General features: G+C 44.2%; 1 protein-coding gene across 1 annotated transcript in view; it reads right to left on the bottom strand.

Moving 5' to 3' along the window:
* LOC124622736 (sodium- and chloride-dependent glycine transporter 2-like) overlaps positions 1 to 13,611 on the bottom strand; it is a 467,104-nt gene that overhangs the window by 49,965 nt on the left and 403,528 nt on the right. The window contains exon 8 of the mRNA XM_047148526.1: positions 12,179 to 12,307. Coding sequence (XP_047004482.1) covers positions 12,179 to 12,307 — 129 coding nt within the window. The remainder of the gene's footprint in view (positions 1 to 12,178; positions 12,308 to 13,611) is intronic.

Below are 13,611 nucleotides of genomic sequence, written 5' to 3'. Positions count from 1 at the left end.
CATTGAACAACAAACACAGCTGACGGCTGCTATTCAGGTGTTGTCGACGTTGCTTACTCATCGTCTGTCTTCCTCTTCTCTGCCTCCATTCCCTCCTTATGATGAGGCCGCTGAAGACTGGGAGGATTATGAGAAGCGTTTGCGGCAACACCTCTTAGCTTTAGGCGTTGTTGACGCTCCTATGCGTAAGTCGTTATTTTTATCTTGGATTTCCCCATGGATCTATCAGCTGCTATCTCAGTTAGCCCCTTTGCGGGAACCTGCCTCTCTGTCCTTCCAAGAAATGTGTGACTTATTGTCTAACTATTACCGAAAAAACACCCACGTCGTTGCCGCCCACGTGGCATTCTACCGGTGTCGTAAACAGCCCCATCAATCTTACCGGGCTTGGGCGGCAGAACTACACGGTCTGAGTAGGAAATGTCAGTTTGTCACGGACACTCATCATGAGTCTTATGCTGATTCAATGGTTACGGATGCTATTCTACGGCTTGCTCCTGATAAAGAAGTTCGGCAACGTGCCCTACAACTGCCAAGCCCGTCGTTGTCGGAAGTTCTAAGCATCGCTCAATCCTTTGAAGTGTCTCATGCTGCTGGTGCGCAAATAGACGCGTGGTGTGATGTAGGCGCTGTACAGTCAACTTTCGACACGGACAGTTTGCCTGTTTCACAGGAGAATGAAGATGTGGCGGTGGTTCACTTGCATAAACAACGTTGTGTTGGCCCACAACGCTCACAGCGAAAACAGCAACCACAGAAGCAGGTTCGTTCCACACTTCCTTCTTGTCCACATTGTTTCAAACAGCATGACAGGGCCACGTGTCCAAAATGTTGGGCCACGTGTAATTCATGTAGGAGAAAAGGCCACATTGCTTCTGTGTGTCAGTCCCCTAAAGTTCCTGTCAACGAGGACGAGGCATTGGACATGGATGTTAACTGTGTGCTTTCTCAAACAAATAAGTTGTTTGTTACTGTTTGTGTTCTGGATAAAGACATTCGCATGCAAGTGGACACTGGCTCTGCAGTAACTCTAATTAATTCTCGCACGTATTTGGAGTTGGGCTCCCCTCCCTTGTCTCCAGTTACGTGAAATCTGAGAACTTACAATAAACAGAAAATGCCTATCATTGGCGATTTTGATGCTTCCACTGCCTACAAGTCTGTTGTTAGGCCCCTCACGTTTTATGTGGTGGATCATGCGGGCACTGAAAACCTGTTCGGTTACGATGCTTTCCAGTTGTTCGGGTTCTCCATTGATGATGATGTGCACCTCATATCTGAGGATATTCCGTATCAACAGCTGTTCTGAATTTTCGTCCGTGTTCTCTGCTGGTCTGGGTCGTGCCAAGGATTTTGAAGCCCACATTACTCTTAAACCTTCAGCTCGCCCTAAGTTTTTCCAGGCACGCCCTATTCCGGTGGCATTGCGTGCACCTGTCAAGGCTGAGATAGACAGGTTAACAGCTTCAGGGATTCTCCTTCCTGTTACCTCCAGCGAATGGGCATCGCCAATCGTCGTGGTTTCTAAACCAAATGGGAGTCTGCGATTGTGTGGTGATTTTAAAGCCACTGTCAACGCTCAGAGCCTCTTTGACACTTATCCTCTTCCCCGTCCTGAGGAGTTATTTACCAAGCTCACTGGGGGCCAGTTCTTTTTCAAACTTGACTTATCAGAAGCGTACCATCAGTTGCCATTGGATGCTTCTTCCAAGGAATTTCTCGTCATCAACACTCCTTGTGGGTTGTATCAGTACCAGTGGTTACAATTTGGCGTGCCAGCCATTTTTCAGCGGTTTTTGGAACAGCTCACGGCTTCCGTTCCCGGCTGCATAAATTATCTGGATGACATTGTTGTCATGGGGGCCTCCACTGAGGAGCACCTTCGCAATTTGCGTTCACTGTTTCGGGTTTTGCATTCGGCTGGGTTGAGGTGCAATCTGGACAAGTCACAGTTCTTCCAACCCTCCATTGAGTATCTTGGTTTCCACATGTCCCGTGAGGGTATACGTCCTCTACGTCAGCACGTTGCGGCCATTAACGCTCTACCCCGGCCGTCTACGGTCAAAGAACTTCAGGCGTTTCTAGACAAGATTGCTTATTATCACAAATTCATTCCATCCGTGGCGGCAGTAGCTCATCCTCTGCATCAGCTGTTACGCAAAAACGTCCCTTTCTGTTGGTCTGACGAGTGTGAGCAGGCTTTTGTCCGCCTGAAGGCTCATTTGCAGTCGGTGCCTTGTCTTGCCACATTCCGTCCAGGTCAGCACTTGGTTCTGGCGACTGACGCGTCACAGTATGGCCTGGGGCTGTTCTCGCCCATCGGTATGAGGATGGGTCGGAACGACACATCGCCTATGCTTCCAAGACCCTCAACGATGCGCAACGGCATTACTCTCAAATAGAAAAGGAGGTGCTCGCTATCATTTATGCTCTAAAAAAGTTCAGCGTTTTTTTGTATGGTTCTAACTTTCACCTCATCACCGACCACAAGCTGCTGGTCTCTCTGTTTGGCCCATCGGTGTCGCTTCCGGATAAGGCAGCTCACCGCCTGCAACATTGGGCCTTATACTTGTCTCGTTTTCACTATGAGATTCACTATCGCCCCACGGCCCAGCACGCCAACGCTGACGCATTGTCGTGATTGCCGATGGGCCCCGACCCGGTTTTCGATCATGATGAACTACTCTGTTTCCACATTGATGGGGAAGAATGTCGTGCGGTCGAGGGTTTTGCACTTACAGGTTCACAGGTCACGTCGGCTACTGCGCGGGACCCGGTCCTGCATCAGGTGATTGGTTTTGTTCAACGGGGTTGGCTGGACAGGACCAAGGGCCGGGCATTGGATCCCCTTCGCAACTACCATGCCTTGCGCCTTCGTCTGTCTGTTTGTGATGGTGTTGTTCTTCTGGCCACGGATGGCGCATCTCCACAGGTCGTGGTGCCAGCCTCTCTTTGCAAAGATGTTCTCAAACTGTTGCATGATGGCCATTGGGGTATTTATCGGACTAAGTCCCTGGCCTGCAGGCACGTTTATTGGCCCAGTATTGATTCAGACATTGCCCACATGGTTGCTGCGTGTGGTCAGTGTGCTCAACAACTGGCTGCACCTCGTACAATGCCCTCTCCATGGCCTGATCCGGTGCAGCCATGGGAACAGGTGCACGCTGACTTTGCCGGCCCTTCCTCGGTACTTATTGGCTACTGTTGATTGATGCCTTCTTGAAGTTTCCGTTTGTTGTTCGATGTCCGTTGCCCACCACTGTGGCGACGATGCTGGCTTTGTCCAAAATCTTTGCGCTAGAAGGTCTTCCATCCACGATCGTCACGGACAATGGCCCTCAGTTCTCTTCGCAGGCCTTCCGTGATTTTTGTACTGGACAAGAGATTCATCATGTTACAGCACTGCCTTTCCATCCGCAATCAAATGGGGAGGTTGAGCGCCTTGTCCGCACTTTCAAGAGCCAGATGAAAAAATTCCTTAGTGATTTTTCCACAGATGACGCTCTGCTGCAATTTTTGAGTTCTTATCGCTTCACGCCTCTGGGTGATCGCAGCCCTGCTGAACTCTTGCATGGCCACCAACCACGCACTCTACTGCACCTGCTTCACCCTGTCAGGCCTTGTACTGTGTCCCCTAGTGCGGGAAAATACTCAGTGGGCGCCGACGTGTGGGCACGAGGGTATGGATCTCGCCCTAAATGGATTCCAGGGGTGGTCAAGGCTCTTTGCGGCCGCCGGCTTTGTGAAATACGTACGGACGATGGCCTGGTTGTTCGCCATTACGACCAGATGCGCCGATGAGTGGTGGCCACGCCGGTGCCACCGCCTTTTCCTTCGCCTCCACCAGCCCGAGAAGCCAGTCCTGTCGCTGCGGCCGATCTACCATACGTGTTGATGCAGCCGACGTCGCTGCCACTTCCGAGTACGCCGTAACTGGCCCCAGTCGCGACGCCGCCTTCTCCGGGACCCATCTCGCTGGAGCACACCCCCAGGTCCACGACACCTATGGATGCTGCTCCAGAGTTTTCACCCATCATCTCGTCCAGGAGGCACGTTCCACGCACGAGCTTCCATCCTGGACATTTGCGACCATACTCTCGTGTCTCTCCGCGGGATCTTCTCAGGGCCTCACAAGAGGCCATGGATGTCTCCGCACTGTCCATGTCTCCAAAGAAGTGAGTTTTTTTTTCAAGGGGGGAAAAGTGTTGTGACAATGCCCTCGACATTTAACAGTGCCGCCAAGACAGTACGCGCAACTGGCGATAGAGGCGCTCCGCATCTCGGGAGCGCAGGAGCGCCACCTAGCTACGAACGGTGCCGGTCGAATGTCACGGCACGGCAGTCGAATGACAGATACTGAGTTGTTCGCATGTAACCAGCTATTGTTCTACGTTTGTATATCCACGCAATTATTGGTGATTAAAGGTTATAACAGAGATATGTCTTATTGTTAAAAAACTACATATAAAGTTTCTAATATCATACTTGTATTTATTCATGATATTTAGAAATGAAAAGTAACTTTTTTTCTATTTGATATTTGAAACTTATGTGCCAAATTCCAATCCATTACTAATAGTCACATTTTCATCCAATGAGTAATTAAAAATAAAAGTTGTTATCTACATTTTATCTTAATTTTGATGCAATGTTTCTTAAAAACATTCCAATTTTAATTCAAATCAAAGCAAAAAAAATGGACAGTAAAATTCTCAAAATTTTGAACAGTTAACAGTGTTTGGGTCTTCAAATCTTCAAAGTCAATTTTTTCTAGTGTTTTGTGAAGTTCATTTACTTTAGGAATTTCATGTCTTGGCACTGACATTTAAATCCCATAAATATGAGAGACATCAAGAGGACAGAGCAGTCAATGAGGTCCCCTTGTTAGTGTCTGGCTTACTTTAGTTGTTCTTGCTTTAGTGCTGCTTAGCAAATGCTTCTGTCGTAAATATTGTCAAACTAAAAATTGAAACACTCCAAAGTTCTAAAGTAAGGAACAATGATCAAAGGTCAACATAATAACATGTAACAATGATAGGAGCATTAAAAATCTAAAAAATAAATAATAATAAATAAAAAATTTAAAAAATGCTCCAAAATAAACTGAAATGCATCTTATTAATCACTCCTGCAAATTACTTGGACACCTAAATTTTGAGACTGGAACTTCTTATTGGTAATGTAAGTAAAAATGTTGTTCATAAAATAACCTCCATAACAACAAAACAGAGTGTTACTGTCCTGCAGAGGTATCTATCACTTATATTTTGTGATGCGCACACTAACAGATAACTTCGACACAACAAGAGACTGGGTGCAGACTTACTACAAATTATCATTTGTGAATACAAATCAGAGGATAAATATAAGCAGTACGATTGTCAAAACTGCTGTTTTTTTTTTTTTTTTTTTTTTCAAAGCCTTAATTTTTTTGTATTGGGTGTAAATTGTTTGGTTGTTACCATTTTAAGCATATGTTGCGAAAATGTAGCAATTACTAATGTTACTTGGTGGTTCATGCAGAAACTGTTCACTGTACTGTTTACTTGTGGATTCCTTTATTAATTCCACAAGTTGCTTTTATTTCATTCCTGAAGCATATATACAAGCTACCTGAGAAGTGTTTGTACCTCTCTTTACTTTGTACAGTTGGGGAAATAAACAATTGTGATTCTTCCATCTCTTCTGGTGAATTTTATAATAAAATAGCTAACAGATGTATTGCCAGATTTTATTGTACAAAAGGCACAATATTTCAGCAGGAGGTCCTGCTGTCAGCAACACCAGGTCTTCTGATGAACTGATACGTATGTGTGTGTGGGGGGGGGGAGTCAGTTTGGGGAAGCCTTATATTCCCATCTCCACTATCCCCACTGTCCATATGCCACTGCATGAATTTAGGTGATAGCAGCAGCAGCCCTGTCAATCCCACAGGTCAGTTCTTTATGTTGGTTTAAAATTCCATTGATGCAGCTAATTAAACCAAGAGTGGGGTACCAAACTATGTTGAGTTTATCATGGTTGACAAGTTGGTCCCCTGGTTTGAATCTCAATTCACTCCTTGCAAATGCTGCACAAGTAATGAGATGGTGGAGACAGAACTCTGGTGTAGTTGTACTCCACGTCATGTATTTTGGAAAGACTTCTACAGCTGCAAACCACTTTGTTACCTGTATGAGAGACTGGATTGTTGGAGTCATCTAGACTACTTCTGACGCCCCACAGAGCACGCACACAAGCTGATAAATATTGAAATTTGAACATCTTTTGGAGGAACCACCTATAGGAACTCCTTTCAAGACTATCATCAACCTGACCATCAGTGAATTGGATAGGAATGTTACTTTAGCCCTGGCAAAGGGCCTCAACATTGCACTCACACCAACTTCAGACAAGGGCAATACTATTTATATCCTTTCTCACAAAGATTATATTGAGAAGATGTGGAGCCTGCTGTAGGATGAGATGTACCAGAAGATAGATAGTGATCTGACCACAAAGACAGAGAAGATATAACAAAGCTATGTGTATGTGCAGTACAGGCATATTGAGGGGGTCAGAATGGGCAGCACATTCTCGTTGGTAGTGACTAACTTGTATGTAGAACATATCAAAGATGAAGCACTTGTATCACTATCACTGATATCGACCTGCTTATCCTGTATACTGGTATCACGTTTGTAATATGGACACATGGAAGACATGGGCTAAACAGATTCCTTAACACCTCAACTCCCTTCCACAAATATTAGATTAATGATATAGACTGAAGTGGACATTAAGCTACTCTTTCTGGGTATCATGATGAAGAGGAAGGCAGATAGATCTTTGGATCACAGCATATACTGCACCCAAAGACTCACACTGACTTATATCCACATGCCGGCAGCTACCACTGTCAGCACAGAAAACTGATGTACTTAAAACCCTAACACACAGAATATGTATGCTCTTTGAGCCAGAGAAGGCACTCTTCAAGAAAAATGGCTTCACTGATGGACAGATTCAGTAGGCACTATATGAAACTCCTGCTTCCCTAGCCTCCAGACTAGGGAGGAACAGGAACAGAGAATTTCCACTGTATTTGTGCCACACATGATGGCATTATTGGGGAAAGTAAGATACACCCTCTAGAAACACAACATTAAGACTTTCTGCCCATTCACTAAGACACGAGTGTTACCAAGGATGATCTTACACTTCACAAGGCCATAGTGTATCAAATCCTCTGCTGGCATGGCAACATACGAAGGTGTCAACAGAAGAATGTGCTAAACCTTAATTTACTAAGAATTGGACTCATAATTTTATGTGTCGCGTTTCGAATGTGCCACATGCTGGTTAAGTAGTGGTTCCCTAAGTATCACTAGAGACCACTATCTACTATGCATATTTTGTATTATTGCATTTATGTTCTTGTCTTTGAATTTAACCACACATATAAACTGCAAAGTCTCAAAATAAACCTTTGTATGTTAGCGCTTTCTTCTGTTCACAGACATGCACTGTTGAAGACTGCTGCTGAAAACATCAGTGATATACTCATTTCATGCAGTCCAGAAAGTCAGCAGCCAGGAAACATTGCCTTTGTGAAATGCATGGGGTGAAGTACCACTGCACCAGAGCTCTGGCTCATTACTGGAACTGCATCATTAAGGAATCAATTGAGATTCAAGCCAGGAGCCAACATATCAACTGTGACACATGCTACAACCTTAGTACAAGTTAGTTTAATTATAATCAAGAAGGAAACTTTTAACAAACAACCTTAGTACAAGTTAGTTTAATTATAATCAAGAAGGGAACTTTTAACAAACAAAGGGAACTGACATCTGGAATTGATGGAGTCACTGTAGCCATGAGACTGAAACATGGTGTGAGTAGCAGACAGCTTGCTGCAATCGACACATTGGCAGCAATGCACTTCTAGGAACCGACTATGGATGGAACACTGCAGGAAAGTGGTAGAGGTGCAAGCAACCTCCATGCCACCAGACGATCATTTTATCAGTACACCTGGTGATGGCGACATGACCAATACTGAAATATGATTCCCTTTGGGCACAAACATCTGGCAGTCCACTTGTATATTATTTTCTTAAATAAATAGTTGTTTTATTGATAACTCTTCTCTGAAGCTGACAAGAAGCATTGTTGTCAATATTATGTTGTTTTGTTTTAGTACTGCTTTATTTCAGTTGTGGTGCCATGGCTAATGTGAGTGGATGTAGTCACACTGTTGAGGAAGGATTAGTGATGAGGGTAAGGGTAATTGTGCGTGCTAGAACATCCACAGATATGAGATAATGAGCATTTTATAGGTTGCTTTGAGAAGAACCCACTTCATAAAGCAACCCTGCCTAATAGGGAGAAACGTACTTTTGTTTCAAACAATGGAAAATCCAGGATGAAATGTAACAATATTATGAAAGGAAAGTTGCTACTTACCATATAGTGGAGATGCTAAGTTGCAGATAGGCACAACAAAAAGACTGTCACAAATAAGCTTTTGGCCAGCAAGACCTTCATTCAAAACACACATGCGCGCGTGCCCACACACAGACACAACACACACACACACACACACACACACACACACACACACACACGACTGCAGTCTCAAGCAACTGAAGCCACATTGTTTCAGTTGCCAGAGATTGCAGTCAAGTATGTGTGAGTTGCATTTGGTGTGTGTGTGTGTGTGTGTGTGTGTGTGTGTGTGTGTGTGTGTGTGTGTGTCATCTATTTTCGACAAAAAAGGCCTTGCTAGCCAAAAGCTTATTTGAAACAGTCTTTTTGTCATGCCTATCTGCGACTAAGCACCTCCACTGTATTGTGGGTAGCAACTTTCTTTTCATAATATTGTACTTTTGTTTCAGGCAGTTTAAAAGACAGACTACACAGTGCACATAGAAAAAAACATGAGAGTAAACATGTGCTGCTGTCACTTAATCAAATGAGCAGTCTTCAATGAAATCCACTAGCAAAAGAGCATCTGAACTTCAAGTACCATGAACAATAATGCACAATATCTTTAAAAAAAGATGTTAAAATACAAGGATTTAGACTGATCCTTGTGAATGAATTGTCTGACAACAACATGGAGCTGCAAGTTGCATCCTCCCATGCTTTGTTAGCACAATTTCAAAATGTCATACCTTGCTCACGAGTATTACCTTCTGATGAAATGTACAATATACTGCAGTTCACATATAAGGAACGTGATTTTCTCCTCTAAGGATAATTCCCATTATGTGCAGGGGTTTGAAAGGAATCCACTTCATATAATGATATGGGCCAGGATGTCATGGCAACCTTTATTTGGACCACATTTTTTTGAAGACTAGTTGGATAGAACATGTTATTTGGACATGTTGGAAACATGATAATATTCAGGTTGAACATAAGGCAGTCGTGGATCATACGTGTTTACAGTAGGACATACACTCCTGGAAATGGAAAAAAGAACACATTGACACCGGTGTGTCAGACCCACCATACTTGCTCCGGACACTGCGAGAGGGCTGTACAAGCAATGATCACACGCACGGCACAGCGGACACACCAGGAACCGCGGTGTTGGCCGTCGAATGGCGCTAGCTGCGCAGGATTTGTGCACCGCCGCCGTCAGTGTCAGCCAGTTTGCCATGGCATACGGAGCTCCATCGCAGTCTTTAACACTGGTAGCATGCCGCGACAGCGTGGACGTGAACCGTATGTGCAGTTGACGGACTTTGAGCGAGGGCGTATAGTGGGCATGCGGGAGGCCGGGTGGACGTACCGCCGAATTGCTCAACACGTGGGGCGTGAGGTCTCCACAGTACATCGATGTTGTCGCCAGTGGTCGGCGGAAGGTGCACGTGCCCGTCGACCTGGGACCGGACTGCAGCGACGCACGGATGCACGCCAAGACCGTAGGATCCTACGCAGTGCCGTAGGGGACCGCACCGCCACTTCCCAGCAAATTAGGGACACTGTTGCTCCTGGGGTATCGGCGAGGACCATTCGCAACCGTCTCCATGAAGCTGGGCTACGGTCCCGCACACCGTTAGGCCATCTTCCGCTCACGCCCCAACATCGTGCAGCCCGCCTCCAGTGGTGTCGCGACAGGCGTGAATGGAGGGACGAATGGAGACGTGTCGTCTTCAGCGATGAGAGTCGCTTCTGCCTTGGTGCCAATGATGGTCGTATGCGTGTTTGGCGCCGTGCAGGTGAGCGCCACAATCAGGACTGCATACGACCGAGGCACACAGGGCCAACACCCGGCATCATGGTGTGGGGAGCGATCTCCTACACTGGCCTACACCACTGGTGATCGTCGAGGGGACACTGAATAGTGCACGGTACATCCAAACCGTCATCGAACCCATCGTTCTACCATTCCTAGACTGGCAAGGGAACTTGCTGTTCCAACAGGACAATGCACGTCCGCATGTATCCCGTGCCACCCAACGTGCTCTAGAAGGTGTAAGTCAACTACCCTGGCCAGCAAGATCTCCGGATCTGTCCCCCATTGAGCATGTTTGGGACTGGATGAAGCGTCGTCTCACGCGGTCTGCACGTCCAGCACGAACGCTGGTCCAACTGAGGCGCCAGGTGGAAATGGCATGGCAAGCCGTTCCACAGGACTACATCCAGCATCTCTACGATCATCTCCATGGGAGAATAGCAGCCTGCATTGCTGTGAAAGGTGGATATACACTGTACTAAAGCCGCCATTGTGCATGCTCTGTTGCCTGTGTCTATGTGCCTGTGGTTCTGTCAGTGTGATCATGTGATGTATCTGACCCCAGGAATGTGTCAATAAAGTTTCCCCTTCCTGGGACAATGAATTCACGGTGTTCTTATTTCAATTTCCAGGAGTGTAGATCCAGCACACACAGTTATTCAGGTGATAAACAATTCTGAGGTTGATGGACTTGTATATTATTTCCTTAAATAAATAGTTGCTTTACTGATAACTCTCCTTTGAAGCTGACAAGAAGCATTGTTGTCAATATTATGTTGTTTTGTTTTAGTATTGCTTTATTTCAGTTGTGGTGCCATGGCTAATGTGAGTGGATGCAGTCACACTGTTGAGGAAGGATTAGTGATGTGGGTAAGGGTAATTGTGGGTGCTAGAACATCCACAGATGCATGATTTAGCAACATCTTCAACACTAGTTCAAATGGCCAGCATGGATCCTGGATCTCCCCATGCCAGGCAACTCATTATGGGTTACAATCGAGTATAGGTGGTTCAATATTGGTACAAGATTAATGAAGAGTTATGGAAAAGTGTTGAGGAAAACTTGTAGCGTTAATTCCTCAGATGCTCTGCATGATGGTGCACATACAGGTGAATACATAGTTTTTATGTACTCCAATATACAATATAGTGTTGTAACCCTTGTATATAATACAGTATTTTGCACTTGACAGATTAAAAGAAAACAGTGGTTCAATAGGTGAACGTTATGACAATATGGGCATATTTTAGTCACAAATCTTTCTTCTTCTTCATTCTGTAGCAATCAATTCAAGGAATGGATGGCAGCAGTCCTTAAATCACAAATCTAATCAAAATAAATAATCAGTATTAAGATAGGTTTTTACTCACTACAGAAATGAGGTGTTGAATAGCAGACAGGCATATTATTTAATAGTAGACTAGATTTAACAGTCCACTATTAAATGTGTCTGTCTGCATTCAATGCCTCTTCTATGTGGTCAGCAGCAATCTGTCGTAATACTTATAGCATTATTTCATCACAGGTTCTCTTTTATACAAAATAAAGGATAATGTGGTCAACAACAAAGAGTAGATGAAATTCACTATTACCATTAAAAATTTAGTAATATCTGTTTGACACTATGTGTTAAAAACTAGTAAAAATTATTTGACTCATCAATAGTAATATGTTCAAATCAGGAAATTAAACAATTGCTAATGTTTATTGGCAATCATCTATAGTTTTGTCACTCTCAGATATTGTAGATGTTCACCATGAGATAATATTTTAGAAATGGGTTTCATACTTAATGCTAAGTAACTTTGCCCACATGCTTATCATTGATCTTGTTTCAGATATGAAATGGCAACATAAAGTATTGAGGATACAATTTTGGTATTTACTGAACTGATGCAGACAGTACACAGTTAATAAAAGTCATCAAAATAGATAAAATAATAACTCACATTTGTTGTAAATATAAGGCCACCAAAGTATCCAAAGACAGATACTACCATAACCACCCATATCTTGTAGCCCCTCAGACTTGGAAAACGGTCAAGCAGGGCTGTTGTAACAGTCTCCATTAGAGCAAACTGAAATCAATTATACAAGTAGGGCTATGATAACAGAAAAACAATTTATATTTGAAGGTTAGTAGTATACCACTTTCTACCAGGGAGAAATGGATTATATTTCTTAAAGTTAAGGTTTGGTTCGGAGTTCACTGGGAATTTGAAATCAATGATGAGTGTTACACTGACACACAGTTAAAATTCAGTGTCCTCCTTCTCTCTACATAATTCTTTATTTTGTGTTTGGTGCTCTTACCTCTCTTTTTGCTTCTCTCCATTTCTCTCATCCAACCATCCTCCACTTCTATTTTATTTGTTGTCTATTTATTTACTACCTAACTTATAAATCCTATGGTAATAATTTGACTAAATAATTGACAGTAGAATAACAGAACACAAATCTGCAATAATTGGGATGCTAATATTTCCTGCTTTAAATGTAATCCACTTGCACAAAATAAATACACACATCAAGAAAAGTTTTGCATCACCCTGGTTCCCAGAACTCCTGAAGATAAACGTTGACTGTGGATATTGTATTACAGACACAGACCCTTTGACTGTTCAGAGATGTCACTAAACCCACATAAAGCTGTAAATATTAGATAGAGGAGGTCCGACAGCTGACCAGTTCCAGTCATTCCACCAGTGAGGAGGTACACGGCTCGTGTTGCCTGTAGGTCAACCATGCCTAGATGGTCAATAGCATGGTTCAATCGCATCTGCATTGTTACTTTGTGCCAGGAAGGACTCTCAACAAGGGAAGTGTCCAGGCATCTTGGAATGAACCAAAGCGATGTTGTTCGGACATGGAGGAGATACAGAGAGAGACAGGAACTGACGATGACATGCCTGACTCAGGCCGCCCAAGGGCTACTACTGCAGTGGATGACCACGGTCTATGGATTATGGCTCAGAGGAACCCTGACAGCAACGCCATGATGTTGAATAATGTTTTTCGTGCAGCCACAGGACATTGTGTTACAACTCAGACTGTGTGCAATAGGCTGCATGATCTGCAACTTCACTCCCAATGTCTATGGTGAGGTCCACCTTTGCAACCACAACACCATGTAGCATGGTACAGATGGGACCAACAACATGCCAAGTGAACTGCTCAGAATTGGCATCACATTCTCTTCACCAATGGGTGTTGCATATGCCTTCAACCAGACAATCGTCAGAGACATGTTTGGAGGTAATCCAGTCAGGCTGAACACATTAGACACACTGTCCAACAAGTGGAGTGAAGTGGAGGTTCCCTGATGTTTTGGGGTGGCATTATGTGGGGACAACGTATGCCTCTGGTGGTCATGGAAGGTACC

Source organism: Schistocerca americana, chromosome 7 (assembly GCF_021461395.2).
Source record: "Schistocerca americana isolate TAMUIC-IGC-003095 chromosome 7, iqSchAmer2.1, whole genome shotgun sequence".
In the NCBI taxonomy this organism is placed as follows: domain Eukaryota; kingdom Metazoa; phylum Arthropoda; class Insecta; order Orthoptera; family Acrididae; genus Schistocerca; species Schistocerca americana.
Note: the sequence above shows the minus strand (reverse complement) of the source record. Positions and strands in the feature narration are given on the sequence as shown.